At 36.7% G+C, this 27,207-nt stretch overlaps 1 protein-coding gene across 3 annotated transcripts in view; it reads left to right on the forward strand.

The window, feature by feature from the left end:
- Positions 1-27,207, forward strand: part of abr (ABR activator of RhoGEF and GTPase) — a 453,886-nt gene that overhangs the window by 299,362 nt on the left and 127,317 nt on the right. For all 3 annotated transcript variants that reach the window (XM_079816090.1, XM_079816091.1, XM_079816092.1), the window contains 4 exons: positions 1,847-1,969; positions 3,306-3,381; positions 5,877-5,981; positions 15,494-15,568. In XM_079816090.1, coding sequence (XP_079672216.1) covers positions 1,847-1,969; positions 3,306-3,381; positions 5,877-5,981; positions 15,494-15,568 — 379 coding nt within the window. The remainder of the gene's footprint in view (positions 1-1,846; positions 1,970-3,305; positions 3,382-5,876; positions 5,982-15,493; positions 15,569-27,207) is intronic.

Here is a 27,207-nt window from a genome sequence, read left to right on the forward strand (position 1 = left end):
GCATGGCCACTTTTATTTTTGCACCTGACCTTATTGCATATGCATTTGTAGGAGTTTCCCTTTCAGACGCAACATTTATGGGAGGAGAGTATTTAAATGAATCACGCAAGGTGATTTTACTAAGGTTTACACTAGTCAATTTACTGGTATTTGCCCCATTATTTACCGGCCAAAAAAGCATGTCTCAAACCAGATGCTCATTTGCGCTGCTCTTGGTATTGTGTTGGTCATTATGGAAAGGATCCGGCTGCATCTGTGTTCTTTAATTTATGTGTCATCAGTAGATAATAGTCTGTTTTTCCATAGTTCCAAACAAAGCCACAGCAAAGGAGTTAAGTGTCTCTGAGCAATGCACGCGTCATGTTTAGTTTCTGAACGAATAGGTTCAGTGATTCAATGACCCATTTATAAGCACAGTAACTTGCTTCATTACTGAATGAATCAGCCATTTTGAACAATTTAGCTGAGTGAATGCTTGGACTCACTTATTATGACAGTAGGACTGTGACTTGAATAGGACACTATTTGAGGAAACAACCATTTGTAGAGTGGCCTGAAACCATTGTGGACATTATTGAGTGCACCCATTCAATCCCATAATGCTTCACAATAACATGTGTACAAACGATGTTAACTCAATGGCTAGAGAATACCCATAATACACTGGGACGGTCGTGTCAAATGAATCCCTGCGTCTCTGCAGATGTTCCCACAGCTAAATCATCCATCCGTCCATCCATCCATTTTCCAAACCGCTGGTCTAATGTGGGTACAGTGTAATATCATAGAGGTATAAATTCCTTTTTAAATTGATTATTAAATTGTTTAATTAAGGTTTATACATAGTTTCCATGACAGAGATATTTTCAAATGAGATTCAAATGATTCAAATGATTATTAAACGGCAAGCACAAACTATGCTAAAGCGACAGCCCTTCTGGCACACTCTGAATTCGCTCACTCCTTTTAATTCACTCCTTCAAGTGGACTATATTAGTGGACTAATTTATGGAATAGTGAATGAGATTATTTGGGGCGATTTCAAACACAGCCTAGGTGAGTTCGCTCTCGCAGTGATTTGATGTCATATGTCTGCACAGCACCGCTTCAAGTCGAACACATCATCTAGTGACTTTCTGCCACCTACTGTTGGTTTTAATTTCATAATTAAAAGTATAATTTCATTTTTTTAAATTAAAATTTTAAAACATAATTCCTCTATTCAAACTTTTATGTTTAAAACAGTAATCTCATATTGTTTTTAATGCAGTTGTAATTGCTGTGTAAATAGAATATTTTAAGGTATTGTCAGTGCAAATTGCTTTCAGTTAAAACAACTCAAACATGCATTTTAGTCTGGGACTAGTCTAAAGCCTTGTCTGTGAAACCGGGGGTTAATAAGGTTAAAAGAAATGTAAGGGGGCAAAAATCAGCCTTAATGGGAAAGTTAAATTCTGTCCCTGTAGGTGATATAAGCAAAGTTAAACATAACAAAAACATAATGTTATATTACATGCATCACACTGTTTTTACTTCTTTTTTCTTCTTGCTTGGTTTGTGTGCACTGAGACTTGAGACTTTACTTGAAACTTGATGATAGGGACTTGAGCAGGGGATTTTAATCTGTACCAATTACTTTGTGGAGCTCTTGGTTACTTCATTAATTCAGTTCTGACAGCAATAAGAGGGAAAAAGAGGGCTGATCAGAGCAGGAAGTGATGATTGCTGAAGTCTCAAGCTGACTGCTGTGTGTGTTATCTGAGAATCTAGAAAACATATTGACACATATTTTGCTTGTAAGTGCATGCTTAACGTACTAATATCAGATTGATTTGTGTGTGAACAGAAAGCACAGAAGGGTCAGAGTCGTAACGTGGATCGTCTCAGGAAGAAGATGAATGAGCAGGAGTCGTGTCTTCTGTTACACTCCCCCACCATCCCATTTCGCATTCACAACAAACATGGCAAGGTACCACATCCCAGAACCATCTGATTTAAAACAGTTATTTGTGAGAAGAAGTGTGATGTTTATTTGACATGATTTTTCAGATATTCTATCATTTTAACACTTGATGTTACACATGACACATGAATGTTTTCCAGTTAAAGGTTGTGCTTCTGCTGTTTATAGCTTTCCAGTAGAGGGAGCCATTGTTATTCTTTAAAGCAGAGGTCTTCAACCCTGCTCCTATAGGGACCCACTGTCCTGCAGAGTTTAGCCAAAGCCACTGGAAGGCAAGTCTGCAACCTTTAGCCAAAAAAGCGTAATGGCTAATGCGCCGGCTGTGGCGGTACACAGGGAAGGAGACAAGAGGCCATTTTTTAATGGATATCAATGCTTAATAAACAGCTTTTTTTATTTTTATAATTTAATCAATCGACAACCTGTTCGTCCTAACCTAACCTAATCTTCAACATGTTTTAAATTGTTATTTTTTTAAGAGAAGGCAGAGTAATAATATCAATGTTTTTTATCTTTGGTTTTACAAATTATAATAAGACTTGAATGACTGACTGCCATGTGCATGATATAATGCATTTTAATGAATAAATAGAAAATTAATAACTTGCTTAAAGGATGTGTTCTCGGTATGAAAAAAATGAATTAGACTTTAATTGCAATGATTTTATGAGTGCTGTGTATGCCTAATAATAATGACAATGCTTTTTAATGAATGAAGGTAAACAAAATATAAAGTTTTTTTTTTTTTCAATTCATGGATTCTTTCTTTGGCTTCCAGCTTTCAACAATTAAATTACAATTACATTTTAGTGATTAGTGATATCACTGCTATGTATGCCCAAAAAAGCTGTTTTTTAATTAACAAATTAAAATCGAATCTTAAATGTGGTTTTATTTACACGGTAGGGACCAGTAATCTGCAGCTAAAAGAGCAACTCACGCTATGTTTACCGCTCATTAAAGCACATTTCACAAACATTGCATTCCTACTGTACATTTACTAGTGATTTAACACCAATGTAGAACATTATTCACAAGACGAACACGCTAATCCACAAGAAACCGTGTGTAACACAAACTAACTGACTAGTAAAACTCTGAAAGCCAGTACGCTTTTTCCAACGGTAAGAGATACAGACCCTTTCATCTCCCTATAAAGAAGACAATCTCTGGTTTAGCTCCAACCCTAATCAAACACACCTGAACCATCTCTTCAGGATTGCTTGAAAATACTCATGTAGGCATGATGAAGCAGGTTGGAAATAAACTTTTTAGGACAGTCTGTTCCTAAAAGCAGGTTTGAAGACCTCCGCTTTAACTCATTGTCTCTTCCTCTCTCCAGAGCTACCTGTTCCTGCTGTCCTCAGATTATGAGAGGTCAGAATGGAGGGAAAGTATTCAGAAATTGCAGAAGAAAGGTAAAATGACTTTATATTAAAGGATCAGATTATTTTCCCAAACACATATCAAATCATTATTACAAAATTACACAATCCACCATTGCTGAATTAGCCTAGCTGCCACTCCAGTAATGCTCTCTAAGGTTTAAAACTGATGGGTCCACTATAGAGGCTTAGCTAATTAAGCAATAAGGCAGCAAGATGATTTATGCATAATTATTTACAATAGATTATATTAAAAACATATAACTTAAAATTCTAAAAAACATGTTAAATGGCATCGTACTTCTGAAAATGCAGTAGTGAGCTCTGAGTTTTTTTTTCACCTGGTTATTTCTGGTTATTTTAGATCCTGTTCCTGCAATCCTGCATTTTGCTGTGTTCACAAAGCTGTTTACTTTTTTGACAATTACAATTTTTTTTATTGTATTTTTAACACTATGGTAACACTTTACAATAAGGTTGTATTGTTAACATTAGTTAATGCTTTAGTTAACATGAACTAACCATGAACAACACCTCTGTTCAGCATTAGTTCATCTTTGTTAACGTTAGTTAATAAAAATACAGATGTTCATGGTTTGTTCATGTTAGTTCACAGTGCATTTACTAATGTTAACAAGATTTTAATAATGCATTAGTAAATGTTGAAATTACCATTAACAAAGATAAATTAAAGCTGCAAGCAGCGATGGCGGGCCCAAACTGGTGGCATCAGCTTAACTGTGCATGGCAGGCAATAGGCATTTAAAATGGGAAAACAAAAGGACTATGTCAAAGTCATTGAATTCACCACATTAACTGCAGCAGTTGGTGCTACTATGACCACGAACCACAACAGCCAAATCTATGAGATAAATTAAATTTAATAAATTAATTTCATGTTAGATGATGTCAAATGTCAATTTCAAATGAGTGCAGAATTCCGTTCGAATGCTGATGTTGTATTTTCCTAACACTTCCCTTCATGTGTTTTTGACCTACCTTAGCTACCGTTTGTTTACCAATCTTATGCACCAAAAAGCGTGCTTTCATTTCAATATGTGTGGCATCCAATAAAAAAATGTTAATTACAAAATTAATAAATGGAGCCAAATCACAGAAACCGTAACAATGATCTTAATATCAGTGTCAGTAAGATGCGTGTAAATGTTATGGAAGTTTATTTTAAACAGCCACTTTTAGAAAAGTGTATTCAGTGCTGAAATTTTTATTTATGGACCAAGTTTCAGAACGCATTCTAGGGGCCGCTGTCCAACCCCCCTGCCACGCCCGGGTACCAGCTTCAGCTCGGCCCTGCTGGCCGCGCATTCCGACGCGTGTGCAAAGTTTCAAGAGTTTCCGAGCACGTTAAAGGCCCCAAAAGTGCCCGAGAAGTCAAAAAAAAAAAAAGAAAGAATAATCCTTAGGGGAACAATAGGGCCTTTCACCCATTCAGGGCTTGGGCCCTAATAATAATCCTTAGGGAAAAATAGGGCCTTGACTCTAAGGGCCTGGGCCCTAATAATAATCCTTCGGGGAACAATAGGGCCATCGCCCTTTAGGCTTGTGCCCTTATAATAATCCTTAGGGGAACAATAGGCCCTTTCGCCCTTTGGGCTTGGGCCCTAATAATAATCCTTAGGGGAAAAATAGGGCCTTTCGACCTTTCAGAGCTTGGGCCCTAATAATAATCCTTAGGGGAACAATAGGGCCTTCGCCCTTTCAGGGCTTGGGCTATAATAATCCTTTGGGGAACAATAGGGCCTTCGCCCTTTGGGCTTGGGCCCTAATAAATGCTTTATAAGTGCAGTTCATTATTAGTTCATGTTAACTAATGTTGTTAACTAATGTTAACTAATGAACCTTATTGTAAAGTGTTACCATTTTTTTAAAATAATTTATTTCTTTTTTTATTTTAATATAACACCAGAAATACCAGTTGCATATAGTAATCTATTTTCTATGTTTTATTGTTGTTGTTGTTGTTGTTGTTTTTTTCATTAAGAGCCACAAAACATATTTTGCATTTCATGTTTAAATTATTTACCAATAGTCATCATTTTTGTCTTTGTCATCCAAGATGGAAGTGAGCTTCGTATAATATGTTGGACATTAGGGGGATTTGGAGTCATAATGATTCATGAAAATGATGCTGAAAATGTCCTACCTTTGTCTGGACATCCTGAACGTTACATGTATAACAGTGTTATTTTAATATTATTTATATACTAATATAGTTTTATTCATACTTGTAACTATTTATTTATTATTATTTATGTTTTAATTTATTTATTTAGTTTAAGTTTTAGTTTATTTCCAGTTAGCAATTTTTGTGCTTTAAGATATTTGCAGAAGCAACGTTTATAATTTTCCTTTAGTGTAGGTTTTTCATCAAATTCTTATCAAATACTGATCATCAAATCAAATAATTATTTCATCTTAATTTCAATGGACAGAAATGTTTTAATAGTTTTAGTTAGCAATAATAACACTGATGTATAGAGCTCACAGTGTGTGTATGTGTGTTACAGACCTTCAGGCATGTGTGTTGAGTTCAGTAGAGCTGCAAGTGTTAACCGGCTCCTGCTTCAAACTCAGAACTGTCCACAACATTCCCGTCACCAGCAACAAAGATGGTAAAAGACATATTTTCCTTTTTTTTCTGCTTTCTGATACTGTGCTTAGCTTCAGTTATATCTAGAGGGTCAAATGCAAATGTTGTCGGAATCTGGGGAGACAAGAGTAAAATATGTCAGTGATATCAATTTCAGTTGATATCAGATGTGCTGAAATACATTTAGTTGTATTAGTTTTTCATACATCTCATTTGTCTTTGACTTGAGAACTTCAGTACAAACGATACAGCTTATCCTTCATTCCAGTGTTTCTTTCCCTTCTGTTTCCACGTTAATGCCTTCAGCTCCTCATCACAATAGTTTTTATTTATACTCGATACCCCAGTTTCTTCGTTCCTCTCTTTCTCTTTCCATCACAGTGAAGTCCAAATAGGTTTTTCAGAAATCTAGTTTGCAATCTGGTTCTACTCTACTGATAACCTGTGCCATGTAGAGGCTGCTTTTATTCACTTCTGGGCAGGGTAGAGTTTCTGTACTTGACTGTTTGTATTTGTGTGTTCTTTGTTTCGATTTGGATCACATTAAAGCTATCTGTCCAGCACCTCCCACATACAACCTGAGTCAGCAGAGCTGGAGTTGGTCACTATCAAAAGGGCAACTCTTCCTCAGTGCTGCTGTACACATACTACAAACATATCCATGTTGAATTATGAGTGGTTGGTTTTAGATTCAAAAATATTATTGCATTTAGCCATGCAATGCATTAAACCTCTTCTAAAACCTGCTTATGTTACTGTAACGCAAAACGTCAAGTCAAATTTATTTATATAGCTCTTTTCAGAATACAGTGTTTCAAAGAAGCATAATAGAAAATAATAATATAATATATTAATATCAGGCAATTGAGATTTGCTATATAGTATATATTGCCGTATGTGAGTGTACTCTATGTATGCAAATAAAGTTGGAAATTCTAAATCCAACTTTATATAAAGCTGTATGCTTTATATAAGTTATATTTTTTTGCGGCAATATAAAAAATCATGCGCCCAAGATTAAATATATATAATATAATATATAATATGCAGGTAAAGTATTATACATCCAGCTTTTAATATATCGCTGGGTGATAAGTAGGGGTGTGACGATAACCGCATCACTGCAATATCGCGGTAATGAGATGCCTACCGTGGTGTGAGGTCATCGCAGCACTTCTTTTCTTTTTTGCTGCGGTGAAAGTTACAGGAGTGCATATATGGTGTTTGATATGAGCTATAAACACAATATTATTAATTGCTTATAATTTATCTTCCGTGAGTCAAGGGCTTCTGGACAAAAAAACCTTTCTTAGAAATATGGGACAGTCCATTAAACATATGGGGGATTTATTTTGTGTGTGTGTGTGTGTGTGTGTGTGTCTGATTATTATTAATTAACTGCTAGGTTTCAGTACTTGTGATTAGGGATGTTCATATTGACTGTTTAACCGTTAACGGAAAGTAAGATGTTTTTCGGAGAAGGCGCGCGCGCCTCAAACGCTGCTGGTGCGTGAAAATTTTATGATTTTAATCCAGGTTCTGTTGTTGTTTTTGAGCAACAATGTATGTTGCTGTTTGCACAGTAAAATACACCCGTGAAAAAAAAAGTGTCTATTTAACGGGTCACAGACATTCATCAATTGTATTTTTATTTAATGTCTATTCAATATTATTATCTTATCAGTTAACAATTAATAATTGAATAATGAACAGCGGTTGTCGTTCGGGAAAATTAACCGAAATGAGCATCCCTACTTGTGATGTTTACAGATGATGTTCAATTAAATACACACAAACACGGGCATAAAAGACAAAAGCATAACGTAAACATTTGGAGTTAGATTTTAATTGCAAGTAGCGATCCTTCTCTTATGTGGTTTAGGCAATAAGTTACAGTTGACGGCACTAGCCGGATGACATTATTCATGACTCGCTATTTGGTTGAAGAAATTGTGCCATTCCATACCGTTGAGAAAAGGAGAGAAAGCTGTAGAAGTCGAGCTCAACCTGCCCTAACATTCTTTAGTTCTGATGAGTTGTGCTAAACTTCAAGTCTTATTTCTTTAGACATTGTTTTTCAGGTAACATTCCCGTGGATATAAACGCACTCGTCCAAACGCAACTTGTTGAAACTTTGAATAATTTATTCTACAAAAAATGTGTTGCAAACGATGACAAAAACTGTTCCATACTTCCTATTAAAGGTGAACTATGTAGGATTTTTGCAGTAAAATATCCAGAAATCACTAGGCCAGTGTTATATATTTTGTTCAGTTGAGTACTTAGAATATCCCAAATGTTTTCAACTATTTGTAAATCGTGAGAAAATTGCTATTTTAACCAAGGAACCGGGACGTGTGAGCTATGCGTGTGAGGGAGTCGCCTGTCGATTGCGTCATATCTACGTCACCCTCGGTCTCCGGTTTTATTCAGTGAAACGCTTTACTCTCACTGCATTGTGAACAAGTGTCATAGCAGCCGCCGAGCGAACGTCATAACTTCCTTTTCAACACACTCAGATATATCTAATACGATAAACAGAGCTGCGTTACCTCAAACTCATGACTGGAAAAGAGGAAGTTGCGCCGGCAACCGTGTCATAATAAAAGTCCCGCCAGCGACTATGCCATAATAACAGTCCCGCTCTTCAATCGCTCCTGCGGCCTTGCTCAGCTCCACAACACTCAGTCCTGCTCTGCTTCACTACAGTAATGTTAATAATCGCATCCATGAACATGATTTCTGCCCGAGTCCTATCCTGACTGTTTTCCACCGGCTGTGAGGTGAAGACCACATGTCCCGAGATTCTGCGCTCAAACGTGGCGTCATCAAACTACGCCTTTGTTTTGAACAGGCGACCTCTAGTGGACGGAAAAGTTACATAGTGTAGCTTTAAACTCAAAAGATATCGAAAAAACAACAAAGTTATATAAATACATTTTATTTCATATTATTGTTGTTAATATGTTAATATGTTAATTATGTTAATCGATTCTTTTTAAAGCGAATACGAAATGAAATAATGAAATAGAAAATCCTGTGAATAACTGGGCAAAACTTATGGAAACGCCAATCAATACTCTGAATTTCTGCTGCCCATTTACATGATCAACATAAGATAAGACTTTATTGATCCCGAGCTGGAGACATTCACTTGTTATAGCAGCTCCAGATACAACACAACAGATGGCAAAAAATACACATTAAATAAAAAATAAAGAAATGGACAATAAGAGCATAATATAGGCTATAGGCATGTACAAAATACAGATTGATGTGTACATTGCTGGTCGCGAAAAGGAGGTAGTGGCACGGTGTAGAAATAAATACATTTTATTGCATAGGAAGAAAGTTGCCAGAAAATATATGACTATGACTACGAGCACTCCCTCGGAGCGTGTATTCAGTGCTGCAGGCAACTTAGTCTCTCTGTTAAGATCCTCGCTGAAACCAGACAAAGTGAACATGTTGGTTTTCCTGTCATGAAATATGAAGACCGAAAAATAAAGCAGCAGGACTTGCCAATTCACTTAACCCTCTGGTGCTCTTCGTTTAGGGGTTGCATTGGTTGTCTTCCTGGTCATAAGTGACCGGACACCTAAAAATTAAACTTCCTCCACCCCAGTAAAACCAATGCAATTTGATGGTATTTTTTTATATTTATGCAATAATTATGGTCTATTTTTGCCATTGAAAATTATACAAACTTTTTTTTTATTTATTTATTTTTTTTATTATTATTGCAGTATTTCAGGTTAAAATAGAGACTAGGCCTTCAAAATATTTTTTTTTTTGAAGGCAGATTAGCGCCCTCTTTTGGAATTATTTAAGAAATCATGCAACCATGTGTGTAACCACTAGAGGTCTCTATGTAGAATTCCCTAGTTCTGTTTTGAACACATTAAATTATTTTTTTTGATGGATTTTAATATATATTTAAAAAATCTCAAAAACTATTTATTATAAAGTTGTACACATATTTTTTTTTTTGTTAGAAATATAGATTTTTTCTGTGAATTTGTGTTTTTGCCGATTTCCCATTAATTTCCTATGGTGTCATTTTTGACCGATGAGCACAAGTGGGAGTATTTTTTTTACGACCACTTGGCATGCTCAAATCATGCCCTCAATTTTTTTTGTGTTCACATACCTAATGCTAGAAAAGTCACCAAGTTTCATATTTTTCCGATGAAGCTGTGATTTAAAAAAAAATCAAAATGTGGTTTATAGGCTCAGTTTTTCATAGGCTCAGTATAAGTGTGAGTGGATGTGTCAATATCACACTCTTGATGTTTTAGAGTGTCACCCCTTTACTGCTGTGTACTTTTTTTCAGCATTGTGGCCGATTTGTAGATTGTACACACAAATATACGGTGAATTTTTGTGTTTTTGCCGATTTCCCATTCATTTCCTATGGTCGGTCATTTATGACCGAAGACAATGATCGCTACTTTTTTTTTTACGACCAATTAGCATGCTCGAATCATGACCCCAATTTTTTTTGTGTGTTTACATACCTAATGCTCGAAAAGTCACCAAGTTTCATTTCATTCCGATGAAGCTGTGATTAATTATTATTAATTATTAATATTTACAATTTATTATTAATGTTAATTTGCTGTGTTAATAATAAAGAAAACGGCTTTATAATTATTAATTTCCTTTGTCATTTACAAACTTACGTTCTTGATCGCGTATTTAGTGTTGGGAGGGGGGGGGGGGTTAGGGGTTGTCTGGGACGTATATGTATGTATATATATATATATATATATATATATATATATATATATATATATATATATATATATATATATATATATATATATATATATATATATATAGATCTGCGGTTGAGCAATCAGAATCAAATATTCAGAGCATGCTGTAAATATTCTGTAATTGTTATGTACTGGTGCCACTATAATTGGGTGTAGTTAACAATTTAGCTTGAAGAACATCTACAGAAGCACAAATCACTTTGAATTTAAAGCAGATTTTAAGTTTTCATACATTTTCTTTTTTGAGTATTTGAGCAGATACATTTTTCCCAATTTTGATGCCTCCAAAACCTGGACAAATGTAGTATTTATAAGTAGTTTTTATTGATGTTTTAGTGATGTCAGTCTGTAGTTTTCAAGACCCTCATTGATATATTGAAGAGTGCCGTTGGCAGGCTGTATTCAGGCTTGGGGGTCTTGAGTTTGACTTGTGGTATAAGTAGTAGTTGTGTTTACTGTATGCTTGACACAAATAGAAAGACCACCTCTGATCATCCTTTGAACCCCACAACATCCCTCCTGCTACGAAATTTAAGATGCAGGGAATGAGGTGAAATGAGGAGCAGCTGGTAGAGGAATGTAACCCCTGTCACATACATACATACCCCCATTAACCCCATATACACTTACAAACTCACAAATATTCTCTTTCCTCTGGACACTGTAGTTTGAGCTGACAAATCAGGGCTGTAAGGAGTGTTTGTCTTCATTATGAGAGAAACAGTGACACTGGGAGCTCTTAGAAGGAGGGGAACAGTTATTAAATATATGGGCGGCTGCTGTTCAGTACTTGAGCTTAGAACAGAAAAAATCCTAGCAATTGCTTTGATACATCAGAAATGGACTGGTTGAATGTGGGTGCATGAAACGCTACGGTTTCGGAATGCTTGTGGTGAATTTAAATCAGTTGATGTACCAACACTATAATTAATTATGAGGCTTTGAAGGTCTCTTCATGTTTGAATGTTTTTAAAGATTTGTTGCTTTGTACTCCAGGTTCGGACAGAATTCATAATTTAAGAATTGACTCTTAAGTCATGAGTTCAATTTGAACTGAATTGGCTACAACACGCAGGAAGCTGAATTGTAATTAAAGGAATTGGAATTGATTGCATAAAAGTTCAGTAGCGAATACATTATAGGCTAAAGCCTAAAACAATGGTTTGTTAAGCTATAAAAGTTTGTTGTATGATTTTAATACACCAAAAGATTACAAAAAGTCCAAGTTTTAGGTAGACTGGACACATGACTGGTACATACATGTGACATGCTTAATTTTATTTATAGCAATGAGTGAAGTACTCACACGCACAGAAAGCCGCCTCTCGGACAGTGCGTGATCCCGAATTCAGTTCTCTTCCGCAGCTTATATATACACACCAAATTATGTTAAAATGCCCGTCTTAATGAGTATTCGTATAAACACAGTCATTTATGTCAGAAGTGGACTAAACAGTTGAAAAAGAAAACGCACTTGTAACAATATATTGGATCCGTGAAGCTCTTAAAGTGACAGCAGCCTAATAAACCTGCTTCCGAATGTGTGCTTAAAGGGGTACTTTAGCGCTGGGAAGATGAATGTGTATTTAAACTGGGTCATTTATGTAGTAGAAATGTGAAATTATTTTTGAATTTGGTGCCTTCTAGACTGAGAAAAAACAGAAAATGTATTTTTGTCTCGTGTGGATGAAAGACAACAACTCCCAGAATGCACTTGCTTCGCTGCCCTACAATGCCTCTCCCAAAGCCACGGCTACTGGTTATCACTTGCCAGAGGTGGACAAAGTACTCAACTCCATTACTCGAGTGAAAGTAAAAGTACTACTGGTCAAATATTTCTCTGTTACAAGTGAAAGTTGTTAAAAACTATTTTTACTTAAGTAAAAGTACAGAGGTACTTGCTTTTAAAAGTACTTAAGTATCCAAAGTAAATGTCCTTTTTTATGTCAATGCATTATTTTATTATTGTTGCATTGTTGTATAAATGCACACTATGCCATGGTGGTTTAAGCCAGTCAGTGATACTCCATCCGACATTCTAACATACGACCACCTTGAACTCATATAAATACTTAAAAGTTACAAAGCTTTTTACAAAGCTGCTGTCACTTTAAGGCAGAATGCACAAATCCTACACACTGATACACATCAGATATTCCCCCAACTGTTTACGTTGACTTAAGACATGAAAAAAAACCCTAAATGAAAATTTTGTCATTTTGTGCGTATTGGTCTGTTTAAGTGCGAAAAAACACAAAAGAAAGCTCTATTCAGTACTCGTGCTCTGGCATCTGAGAGGCACAAAAACCAGACTGAACTGAGCTCTTTCATCATGCTTTTTCAGATTCATCCATATGTCTCTGCTTCTCTTTCTCCCAGACATTTACATTTTGCACAAAAAAAAAAACACTTTTAAAGAAGAAAAAAAATCATCCACTGACTTGCAAAACTGCTACAGAAACGACTTTCAACTTCGAGGAACTTGATAGAAATGTAGTGGAGTAAAAAGTACGATATTTGTCTTTCAAATGTAGTGAAGTTAAAGTAAAAGTTTCCCTAAAAAATAATACTTCAGTAAAGTACAGATACTCAAAAAGTGTACTTAAGTACAGTACTCAAGTAAATGTACTTCGTTACTGTCCACCTCTGTCACTTGCCCACCGTCGTTTTGATTTTCATACTAAAACAATCATTTCGTTCAGTTAGAGAATAGACACTACAATTAAAAACTGAACGTGTCTTTTCAAAGAAGTGTGAGTGAGTTGAACGAAAGGCACGGCACAGACGCAGCAGGAGTCAGATTTCATTCATCACGAGAGCGAAGAGCTGAGCAGAGCTGAGGTAAGCGCGGCAGTCATTCTTGGCACGTGTCCAGTATGGCGCATTTTCAGATCATGCCTATGGAAGCTAAACTTTCAAAGGAATTAATTGAAAAGTTGAAACACTCACTTTGCTCCGCATAGCTCCGTTATTAATGCCCGAGCCGAGTGGCCGAGCGGCCGTGCGCATTTACATTCTGTGTGTGAGATCCCTCCCCTGTGAGTGGGTTGAAAACATGCGGAACTAGCTCATGTAGGCTCCAGCCTCTGGCAAAAAAATCAGAAATAAAATGCATAATTATCTCGTCTCGGGGGGGATATGAGGGGGAAAAGTACCATAATTTGAATATACTACCGGGTTTCTACTGATACAAAGCTTAATGCTAATGCTGGAGTAACCCTTTAATATTAAACAAACAACAAGAGAAAATTACTCACTGCTCTTGACTGAATAACTTTTGTAGCTTTAATAAGAATCAGTATTAATTTAATTTATAATTGCGTTTCAACGTCCTGTTTGCTACCTCTACTAAATTTCAGATTCAATAATTGATTTGGAGTTTAAAACTAAATTCAAATTCAGTGGTGCACAAATATGTTTGTGTTGTGTTGTTCTGATGAGGCAGTGTAGGTTCAAAGAGCTTCTCGGCTAGTTCACACACTGCTAAATAAACGTACAGAAAGAGAGACTGCAACTTGAGCACTGCCACCCACTGCTTCTAATATTGATACAATAAGCCACTCTGTGTGCATGAGGGTCGGTCAAGGCCACCCTGAAGTGATGACTGGTTCTGTGTGCTTTGGAGACCCCTCACATGTTGCAAGTTTCCTCTCAGGACAAAAGCCTTCAAGTCCATAAGAATCATCATGTTCTCTGGGGCTTACCATAAATATTGTTTTCATTAATCATGTTTTTTTTAACCCACTTCACATGATGTTAAACTCTTTTGGTGTGGATATCCAAATTCATGGTTTTAGTTAAGGCAGCTGTAGACTTTGTTATGTGACACTGTTTTCATTTGCTCTGACATCTGCATTCTTTCCACCACCACTAATTTACAAAGTTCTTTATCAGTGTTTCTAGTGCAGAGCAGTCAAAGTCAGGGGCATGTGACACTTGACTTGATCTGATCTGTATGTAATAGATCTTGCAACTTGATCTTGCAATTAGTACATGACATCACATTTATAAATGTTTCAGATCAGCACTGCCCTTCGATACTTTTAGAGTCAATCATATTTCTAGTCAATTTGACTTAACATTACTGACCGACTTTTTTTTTCAGTGCTGATAACAATGCTAGTCAAATAGCCTGATGTTTGCTATCACCAGTCCAGCACAGAAATGGACCACACAGACATGAGATATACTTTAATTAATAATAATAAACTTTATTTTCTATAGCACCTTTAAAAGTTACATCTCAAAGCACTTCACCAAAATAAGAAAAATAAGAGAAATACAATAATATAAAATAAATGCTTTCATAAGAGAAGTACTTCAGATATACAATACAAAAATAAAAAGATGTTATCGAAAAATAGGTAGAAGTAATCGAATAAATCAAATAAAAGCTACCCTAAAAAAGTATGTTTTTAGGGAAGTTTTAAAAACATGAAGAGATTCGTTAGCCTAATTTTAGAGGGCAGAGAGTTCCATAGTTTTTGAGCAAATGAAGAGAAAGCCCTATCACCCATAGATCTTAAATGAGTTGTCGGGACAGTATTACAGGTATTACAGTAGAGAGTATTAGAATAGATGTGTGTTTTTTTTATTTTTTTATCTGTTATCTGCCACTATAGGCAGGGAAATTGTGGGTAGTTTAAAGAGGGAGATGCTGAAAGATGACAAAAGCAAGGAGTTGGATACTTCATAAATTCACTCATTTCCCTCTCTCACACACATACACTTACTGAATGTTTCTTGTCTCTTCCAGATGAGGAATCTCCTGGTCTGTATGGCTTTCTGCATGTGATCGTCCATAAAGCCATGGGCTTGAAAGAATCTGCCAGTAAGTTAAAGTGTCTTGTCTGTTTCACATGCCTTTAGCAGTCTGTTTTTTTTCTATTGTGTTGTTTTGTAGAATGTAAGACTGTAGAAACAAGTCCGGAGGAAGAGTGACCTCTGACCCCATGTATGATGTAGGATGTAGGAGTAGCGTAAGCTTAGGTGAGAGTAGACGCCTCTTATGGTTTAAACAAATAGGGCTGAGCAAAAAATTCAAGCTTCTCTGACATTTCTCTTTAAAAAAAAATCTTGTTTTAGGCTTCTAATTCATGACTGGTGTTTTGTTTTGCTCTATCCTTTCCGTTCCATTCCGCCTTCATCAATACGTCATGAGCTGGGTCAGAGGACACTCTTCCGTCAGAACTATACTCGCGTATGGCCATTACAGGAAGCCATTAGTTTATAAAGTTATACATTTTTATATTTTTCTTACAAAAGCATTGCTGCACTTCAGAAAGCCTTTATTAACCCCCTTGGCCGTATGGATTACTTTTATGATGGATGGATGAAAACTCAGGCACTATTCACTCCCATTATAATACTTGGAAGTGCCAGGATATTTTTTTATATAACTCTGATTGTATTTGGCCGAAAGAAGATAGTAGTGAGTGAAAGAAGATAGTAGTGAGTGAATCAAAGGATAATTTTAATTTTTGGGTGAACTAAACTTTTAGTTCAGCTGTATAAATCAGCAATTCCCAAAATTTCACCCACACTTTTGGAATTGTTAAAGGAGACCTTTTATGCAAAATTTCCTTTCATAAAATAAAATTCACTTTCATAAGGTGTTTGAACACCAATGTGTGTCTGCAGTGACATCATTCTAGGGAGAAGCCCCGCCCAAAGCTGGTGCCGATTTGCCCTATTAGCATAGACTCAGCCCTGGCTGAGTGAGAAGCACAGAGTCCACCATTTCTGTATCCTTGCTGTAGCAGCTGGAGATGTACAATGTCTGTGCCAAATGTTACATGTGTACTGAAGAGAATACACATTTAAACAAACATGCTCCAGTCCAGGATGGTCAATCATATATTGAACGGATAGTTCCCCCAAAAATGAAAATTAGCCCATGATTTACTCACCCTTAAAGGGGCTATATGCGTTTTTCTGAAATTTAAACTCGCGACTGACACCTGTGGCCAAAAAACAGAACTGCTCTCATTTTCTGCTCGCTCTCGCAGCGGTGGTGACGTCACATCCGCAGACAGCGCGGGAAAAGACGACCCGCAAGAAAATAGGAAAAATAGGATAAAGGCTTATAGGTTCACCCACTGTGAGCGGACAAGGTGTCAGTATGCTCATCAGGAGATGTTTGAGTCATAAATGGTAAAATAAAAAGGCTATTGTTACGTTTATTTTGGGGAAAAAGTTGCATATAGCCCCTTTAAGTCATCCTAGGTGTATATAACATTTTTCTTTCAGACGAATAAAATCTGAGTTATATTACAAAAGTTCTGGCTCTTCAAAGCTTTATAATGGCAGTGACTGTTGCTCTGTTTTTGAAGTCCATAAAAAATGCATCTGTCCATCATAATTCATGTGCAGACCATGCACTGCCCCTCCCCCACTATGGAATTATATTTGTCTAAAAAACAATTAACGTAACTTTATAAAACTGAACGTAACTTTTTCAGAAACTATCAAATGTATGCCATTACAAAAGAAGAAAAACACAATTGAAAATGAAAAAATGAAGAAGTCGCTCAAATTTAACAACCTCTTAACCTGTTAAGCTGCACCCCCACTTTGGGGCTCACAGCTGAAAACGACCTACCTGAATTAAAACAATTATAGCTCCTGAGAACAGTGTGCTACAGGCACAATTAAGGTATCTTTGGAAAGAAGACACTTGGGACTCTACTAAAAAGCAATCAGAGTTGATAATTCTCAAACAGATAAAAAATTATAATAGTTGAAATGCCTCAAAAATTATTTGCACTACATAGAATGTTTTATTATTTCATGTAATTTATATGAAAATAGACCTGGAGGAATCCAGTTCAGTTATTGAACTGATTGAAAGCCACATGACTTATCAGTTTATAGTTCAAGTTTGAGGAAGATATAATGAAAAATGTGGTTCCTGCAAGCTTTTTTCCAAGACTATGTCTGTTCCATTTCTCCCGCCGCCTGCTTGAGGCACATCCCCAGAAATGACATCTCCCAACTAAAACAATTGCAGTTGCTGAACAATTTGCACTACATGCACAATTTAGACATCTTTAAAAAGAAGACACTTTAGAGTTTATTACCCAAACATTAAAGTAGAAAAAAACTTAGAAAGACAAACAGTTATAGAAGTTGAAGTGTCTTGAAGATGATTTGTGCTACAATGAACACTTTATTATTTGATGTAAAAATATATGAAAATAAGCCTGGAGGAATCCAGTTAGTTAATGAATTGAAAGGCACAAGTCTCATCAGTTTATATTTAAAATTTGACGAAGATATCATGAAAAATGGGGTTCCTGCATGCTTTTTTCTAAGAATATGTCCAGGTGCCAAGAAACCTACAGGAGACTTTATAACCTAATGTTATGAAGTGTACTGCAAGCTGTTTAAGCCATCATATATGATGCTTGAATGCTTTTTCAACTATAAAATAATAGGCAGAACCATAAGACTTTGTATAAGTGATTTATTTGTACAACAGAACTTATAAAAATATAATAAAAATGAAATATTAATAAAAAAGAGCTAAACTTCTTTGCAACTGAAAATACAACAAGTAATATAAGTATAATAACTATAAATATAACTAGTAATATAAATAAAAATATAATATAAATATATAGCTATAAAAACACACACAATTTGCAAATGTAAAAAAAAAACCATTTACTGGCCTTTTACTGGCCGATTCAGGTCTACAACAGCAAGTGCAGATCTTGAAGAATCTGAAAGCTTTCTTCTCTTTTCTGCTGGTTGGCTGGTGCTTGGATGCCATAGCTCATCTGAAGACTCAACCTGATGCCTGTAGAATGGCAAGGAAAGGAATGAGAATTAGCACTGCATGTAATATTTCTGTATAGTTTGCCCATTCAATCAACAATCACACTGTCATCATTCACTCTAATTACAGGCCATCCCATGAACAATGAAACTGATGGGCAGTCGGTTAGACAGCATTCATATTGACGGCCACCTATACATTCTCACACAGCCCAAGCATCAATCTAACGGCCGGCTATACAGTGAGCATTCATATTGACGGCGGCCCATACATTTGCACACAGTCCTACAATCAATCTAATGGCCGGTGATACAGTGAGCATTCATATTGATGGCCAGACATAAAATCAACAATCACACAGATGGTCGGCCGTCCAGAACTTTTCTTTTTTCGTCAATTTGTTTTTTGTAGCACAGGGGAAAAAAAAGCATTTTATATATTATATATATATATTTTTTTTTCCCTGTGTGTGCTAGAAAAAATGCTAAATATCAGTATATGTATCATCTATACTGGTATATTGCAATTTTTCTATATATATATATATATATATATAATGTTTTATTTACACACACATGGGGAAAAATTATATATAATTTTTCCCCATGTGTGCTAGGAAAAATGCAAAATATCAGCATATGTATAATGCATACTGGTATATTGCATTTTTTCTAGCACACAGAAACAATAAAATAAATACATTCTCACACACATTCTCAATATACATAAACAACTACACATAGCAACTCACCGGTATATTATTGGATCAGCTCCACCGTCATCGCTGTCTTCACTCTCCTCAATGTTTTCCACATCGCTGCTTCGAGTGAGCTCAAATAAAACATCCTCAGCAGAAAAAAACTTCTTTTGACGATCCATTGGATAATAAATTCCGTCCAGTTAGTAAGATTAGCAAACAGTTACTACAAAGAGACCGTCTGTTTACTAGCCCGTTAGCTGTTAGCTGTCAAATGACAGGGGGAGGTGTCACAGACTACTCGCAGCTGAGAGAGAGAGCGCGCCAGATTCAAATGAATAAATAATCACGCCCATGTGACAAATATAAACATGCAAGGTCTCGTTGGAATCGTGTGCTCATTGGCTACATTTTCTGTCAGTCATGACGATTCAATGCTTTTATTGGCTCCAGATAAACAGACATTATCATTGGATGAGCACGTCATGACATCAGCTAAACCGAGTGCTATGGTTGGACACTTTTGACTATATCACGGCTATCTTTGCATGTTTTTGAGTTCGAGTGGATTTATTATGTTCGTAACATTCTAAGCTATAAACCCATGCCACTTTATGCTACCGGGAGACTGTTTTTGGTGCATTATTTTATTGCATAGCAGTCTAGTATGATACTTCGCTCCGCAGAAATGCGATGTAAACAAAGGATTAACCATCAATATTACACCGTTATTGTTTCGTTGGATTAAAATGCTCTATGTGATGTTATTCAGTGGACCCTCACCTTTCCATTCATTCTGGAACTTTTAGCAGTGGATGCGTGTGTGGCTCGTAATTAGGACACTACTGGTATGTGCTCTGTTTTTCTTTATACTTGCTTTGATGTGTATTGCTTACATTCATGCAAAAATTCAGCCGTTATAAGCTTTTCATTGAAAAACAGTGGTCTGTCCTCGATGCTTGAGGTTTAGACCTTTAGAATGATATATAGTTTGTCAAGATTAATGATGTTTTTTTACGTTAAATCTATTAACAAACATTACACTCGTGCTAAAAATAACGCTTCAACCCGGTCACGTCCTCATGCAGCTTAAGGAGCAATATGCTTCATTCTTTGTTAATGGTTTCCAAAGATTCGTTTTCGCAAATCGTGGATTCCGAGTGCATTGCCACAGATTTCGCTTACGTTCCTCAGTTTTTCATTTGATGTTTTGACACAAACCTCTCGTGGGGGCGGGCTTAACAGTGATCTACTCTGATTGGATAGTGGGGTTTTGATGGACAGGTGCTCTCTGGCCTGGAAGTACAGACGTCACTCAGTGGAAAGCTCTTGGTGTGATTTGTGCGCAATATGTTGTGCTTTGTATTACTAAATATGTGAATAATATTTGACCTTCGATCGTCTCAGGCTGTAAAGATAAGGTGACCAGACGTCCCCGTTTTTTGGTGGTGTTCTGTCCCCGTTTTACAGCTCGTTCAAAACAACCAGCAAATATATTGCAAAAAAGCGCCCTATCAACACGCAGCAGCTGCTGGTTATAGGAGCAATCGTGTAGTGATTATTTTCACCAGCAGATGATGCTGTGAGATACGCTGACTCTTCTTGGTCACGCGTGCCGCTACTACTTCATGAAGAACGAGTAGTAACCGAGAGCAGAGCGCCATTATAAAATATCAAAAGAAACATCGTTATCGCTTTCAAGGTAGTAACATACTAAATATTTATGTTTTTCAAGCAAAAACATTTGAAGTAAAAAAAATAAATAAAAAAGTCTGTTCAAGCACACCGACATCTGTTTCTTTCAGAGAGACAAGCTTTTAAAATCACTGTTCTATCTGACCATACATGCATGGAAAGAATGCCAACCCACAGAATATGCTACCCTGTTGTCAGTGCATGCACCCAGACAATCACATTTCCCACTGCACATTTAACAAGTTTAAATTAATTTAAAGAAAACATGAAAATTGCAGTGCAACAGGGAGCTTACTTTTACACGGTTTAGAACAGATTTTTTTTAATACACTTTTATGTCCTTTTAATTGTTTAATTTGACCTCTTAAAAAAAAGAAAACGCTACACTTTATAATTTATTTTCAAAAGAGTGGCTTACAAAGTTACTTGTGATGTTACATTTCTGATGTAACTACAAATGTTTTTGTAAGTTTCTTTTTTTAATGTCAGAAGTAAAATGTTAGTAAAGCACAGTCTTATAATATCAAGTGACTGGACATAGAGCTCTCGGGTAGTTCAGTGATGTCAGGGGAACAATTTAATCTCTGTTCAGATAAAGGGCACTGGATCTCTGGAACCACCACACCACCATCTGGGTCAGTATCAGCTGCAAAATCAAAGAAACATCAAGTAGGTCAAAATACCAACTGTTTTGAAATATTGTCAATGACTTGTATCCATGTTGTTATAAACTCATCTAACTTTGCTCATGTTCAAATCTATTAAGATGTGTTTTAAATTATACAAATCACAAGTGGTCAAGTAAGGCACATTTACAAAGGGGTCTACCATGCTCTTGAAGAGCTACTATTGTTACAAAAAAACATTAAGCAATATGTGAAAAAAGCGAAATATTATGCCAAATACAAGTCCTTGAATATAATAACTGTACAAAAGAGCAAACAATCAAACTACATAACATCATGACATGACATAATGACATTGCAAACTTGTGAATGACAATAATAACCCGCAACGAACTGTTGCACAATGTACATGAATAAAACTTTTATCTATGTTATTGGTTACTTCAGTAACACGATCTTACTTCAAGCTGCCTTGAAGGACAAGGGGATGAGGAAGATGATGCCGCTCTGTGTCTCTCCTGAGAGCTAATCTTTACAGCCTGAGACGATCGAAAGTCAAATATTATTTACATACTTAATAATACAAAGCACAGCATATAGAGTGCCGAAGTAATGACGTCACTTTGTAGGCCAAAACGTGGAAGTGAGTTAGCATTTTAGCCCTATGGGTTCCCTCGCCCTAAAGTCTATGGGTTTTTTGAATGGGTTTTTGCTAAATCGCCTGAAATAAGCTCTGTGGTTAACAAAGCCTCTATATATTTTCACGTTTTAATCTATGACATAAAACACACTAGTTATAACCTGCTTGTGATTTTTTAAGACTTTATTGTGTCTTAAAAACGATGGTTGCTAACAAGTTGCTAAAAGGGACTACATCCTTTGGCGGGGACTTTAGATGTCATCGTGACAAACAGGCAATCTCTCACTAGCCCGTGTTTCAGCCTTATGAAGAACTTATGTGGCGTGAATAAATCGCGCTATTCGCGCAAAGTTGGATGCTTGAACATTTGGAGTTTACTCTCTTCACATGTTCGTCTCGTTGAGGAATGGCTGACATGGGCTGTGTTTACACGTCTTTTTGTGTTAAAATCTACTGTTAATGTGTGACAACTTAGTTTTAAGACTTTTTCAGTCGATAATGTAGTTGTTTAAAGCTCAAATCTGTGGTTTATTTATAAGAAGAGTGCCTATTTAAACATTTTATCTGGTGTTATCGGAGTTGTGAGCTCCAGTGAGTCAGCGGCGCTCAGTGCTTGTTTAGCCGGCGAGATTTGACTTTCCTCGGCTAGTCCTTCTGCCGTCTGCCGCTGGCTCTGATGTCTCTGTGGCGTCTCCAGCTATAATTAGTCTTGTGGAGATTTAACGGCCCATATTTGCTCTCATGGATCTATAATTTGTTCCCTGGCAAATCGTTTAGGCTGAGTGCAAAGATAAGTTTCATTACTTGTTTATTTTTAGGCTATAACTGTACGTTACCGTTGTAAGTTAGCCGACTAGCACTGACTTTGAATGTTTGACTGAATTGTTTGCTTTATTTCATGTGTAGCTTATTATACGTTTTGTATCATTGATCATACATAAACTTGCATTTAACAAAAAGAGACTGGGTTGTGTTTCATGTCATTTAATGTTATTATCACAGTAATAATCATATTGTCTGAAAAAACGTTAACAAAAGATAAATCTCAGAGAGGCACGCATAAACATAATTAGTTTCTAACATTTTGGGAAAAAACGAATGGGCAATATTTCTCATGAAAAAGTGGATAAGTGTTCATACACAGCGCAGATCATAATGAGCGAGCGTGCTTTTAAATAAAGTTTGAGGAAGCTTGATGATGACGTTGATCCGCGACCATGGTGTGCTGTAGTCCGTTTATAGCCTACCGTTAGCATTTTATATCTGACGGCTTTATTTGGGCTTCAAAATGTATACATTTTGGATTAACTTGTAAAGATTATCTTGGTAGACAAAACGTGTAAGGGTCATTACTCTTTGTTGAACACAGATCTTATTTTTTGCGATTTTCCAAAAGTCTATGGGGAAAATGAATGGCTTTTTGATCGAGGGAACCCATGCGCCGCTAACTTCCGGGTTGGCCTACAAAGTGACGTCATTACTTCGGCACTCTATTGCACACAAATCATAGCGAGATCTTTCCAATATGCGCGCCACTGAGTGACGTCCATACTTCCAGGACAGAGAGTATCTGTCCATCAAAACCTCACTATCCAATCAGAGTAGATCACTGTTAAGCCCGCCCCCACGAGAGGTTTGTGTCAAAACAGCAAACGAAAAACAGAGAAACGTAAGCGAAATCTGTGGCAATGCATTCTGAATCCATGATTTGCGAAAACGAATCTTTGAAAAAGATTAACAAAGAATGAAGCATATTTGAAGAGGTTGTTAAATTTGAGTGACTGAGTTAATTTTTTTCATTTTCATTTTCTTCTTTTGTAATGGCATATTTTTGATAGTTTCTGAAAAAGTTACGTTCAGTTTTTTAAAGTTACGTTCAGTTTTATAAAGTTACATTCATTTTTTTTTAGAAAAATATAATTCCATACCCCACTAGCAGAATTCTGGAATCTTCTCTTCAAGACAATCTTTTAACTGTTTGACTTAGTTGAAATATTGCCATACACTTTGAAAGTGGAAACACGTTGCTCTTTATGTGCTTGCAACTATAGCTAAGCAAGTTTGTGCGTCCAAATGGAAAACGCAAATGCTGAATGCCTCGTCTATAAAACTGCTTACCATTGTATTTAGGGATCTGCAAATAGCTAAGTTGTAGGGTATCCGTATGCATACGGTAACTGTTACGAACACTGGTCATAGGATTAAGTAATACTGACGTTGTTCCGTGGTATTTGTGGGAGTTTTATTCAGCGACCACCTGGCTGCGGTTTGGATGCATCTCACCAGTGTTTCAAACACATAGACTAATTTGCTGCGGTGCGCCACAGAATCAACACCGGCTCAACACCACATATTGCGTTTTTTGGCAGCCGCCAAAGCAAATTTTTATCCCGCTAAAGCCTTATTTGATCGGTGAGTTATGTAGAGACTGACTGCGGCGCTTGTGACAGGTCGCATGTTACTGAAAGAACGAGCAGAGAGAGAGCCCCTCCTCCGGCCGCGCGCGCACTCTCACCGTCTTCAAACTGTCTTGCTTTCCCTCCCTCGCGCATATTAAAGGGGTGGTAAAACACATTGTTTTGAAGGCTTGATTGTGTTTGTGGGGTGCACTGTAACATGTGTTCATGCTTCGTTTAAAAAAAAAAAAAAATCATTATTTTTCATATATTTGACCTTTATTCTCCACTGCTCTGTCCCTCCTTGTAAAACGGTCTGATGCTTTCCGGGTTGTATGAAGCCAGTCCCTCAAAAATACGCAATGGGCTCAGATTGGTTAGCTGGCCCAGTGTGTTGTGATTCGCTAACCGCAGTGCACGTTTGTCGGAAACGTCACGCCCCTTACCTTTAACGGTAGACTGTGCTTTGGTCAGTATTAGAAACGATGGCGTCAATAAAACCACACCAATCTGAACCCAAATCAGACCCAGAACATTTTAGTGAAGATGATCGAGCAGAACCTGTTCATTCCTCAAGAGTAAAGACTGCGGATCTATAGTGATCGCTACTGAATGGCACTGTTACTTTTGTATTTTTAGAACGATTATAGCCAAATATCTGTCGCAAGAACTATTAACCCAAAACACTAAACACTGGCTTTACTAGTAAGTTAGCCAAATCACACACAGAACCATGTTTAGCAAGCCTGTAGATAAATAATACATAAAAGAATCAAAGAATCATTTACACTAATGCCAAGTTCGCTGTTGAGATTTTAACGTTAGGTGTTTGTAACGATAGGTGTTCGTCGGATAACGTTAAGTATGAATGATCATTTAACAGACTGGTTTGCAGAACAGTGTTGTCATCTGTTTACTTCCTTGCTACAATGTACAACCTATTACAGGAAAACACATCGATGAAAAATAAATCAGACTTACAGGTTGTGGCCCGTAAACAGCTTCTGTTTGTAAATCCAGCTTTCAGGACAAGCCGTTGTGCATATCCTGTATTGAACTCGTGAACATTGTGGAAGTTTTCCTCCGTGAAATGTGCTGCGGGAGGGAGCCCCGCGCGCGTCGTGCATTCACACACTGGCCGCGTTTGTCTCACGCAGCTGACGTTGTGCATATCCTGTATTGAACTCGCGAACATTGTGGAAGTTTTCCTCCGTGAGATGTGCTGCGGGAGCCCCGCACGCGCCTGTTCCCTTCTGTCTCATACACACGTGCATATAACATGCTGTGTGTTAAACGCTCTGCAACGCACCCCTGTCCCTATGAAGGCTGAACAAAGCAAGTACCCCAGACCTGCAATCCGGATTAATATAACAGCGTTTCCTCGGCATCGCGGCAACAACACTCCAGCCTAACTATACCACAACAGCGCCGCGATACAAAATGGCGCCCCCGCCCCCCCTAATTAATATTCTCGGAGGAGGGGTTTATGTAAATATTGAGCCTGGTGATGTCACCAACCCTGGAGGAATGTGTGTAGTCGCCTACGGGCCGTTTGCTGTAGTCCTTAGAAATGGATTTCTTTAAAAGCAAATATCTCCCTTTGCTTTAAACTTTGAACGTTGTAACTTTGCAGATGTTGTTTATGCTCAAGCAGCAACATTACACGCTAGCTAAAGTAAGAATAGTGAAATCGTGGTTTACCACCCCTTTAATCAAAATAAATTCAGAATTGACACGATGGTAAAAGGTCGGAAGACCGAAGTTTCACGTGGAGCATTGGGAGATTTTTTTCCTGAATTACCGCTGGTGTTGCTCTACAAGAGATTAAGTTAAGTGCATCTAAGCATTAAATGACTAGGTTGTAAATAGTTGGTTACTTTTAAAATTAAGTATAGTACAGTCAGTGTGCACTTTATTATGCTGCTTGCTTGTTGCTACTGAGTGCAATAGTGTAATTATTTTATTTATGCTTAAATATTTATTTTCAGAATTTTAATTATGCTAAAATATTTATTTTCAGAATTTATTTTTTGGATAAATTACTTTTTTTACTTAACCTGTTTTTACTATTTGTTAAATATTGTTTTTTTTAGTACAATAAATGTTCCTTTTTTACATTGAGACTTGTAACATTGTTATCATCATGATCATTGTGTCATTTTTATGATGTAAATTGAGGGAGAAAAAGCATTATCGGCTCCAAAAAAATCGGCAGCCTGTATCGGTCATCGGCTATGGCTGATGAAAAAAAATCTGTATCGGCATCGGCACTAAAAAATCTATATCGGTCGATCCCTAATAATTAATATCTTAACTTACTTTACTGTTTAAAATTGCATTGTGTTTAGCATTGTGTATTATCTCACACAATCTTTTTAATTAGTTTTAATTTTAAGAATTGTATTAATTAAAAAAAAAATTTACACTTCATTATGTAAGTAAAATGGGTTGTGAACACAATTTCATGTTGATTTTAAATCAAACTGACAAAAGCCTCTAAAGAAAGAATGAAATTAGTACATTGTGGGAGTTGCACAACAGTACTGCACATACTGCACATGGAAACTCCTGTTCCATAAGTTTCTCAGTATAGATGAAAGTGGCAGAGATGAATCTGTATCTGAAAACTGTCTCCA

The sequence above is a fragment of the Gobio gobio genome, assembly GCF_949357685.1.
Source record: "Gobio gobio genome assembly, chromosome: 4".
Classification (NCBI taxonomy): domain Eukaryota; kingdom Metazoa; phylum Chordata; class Actinopteri; order Cypriniformes; family Gobionidae; genus Gobio; species Gobio gobio.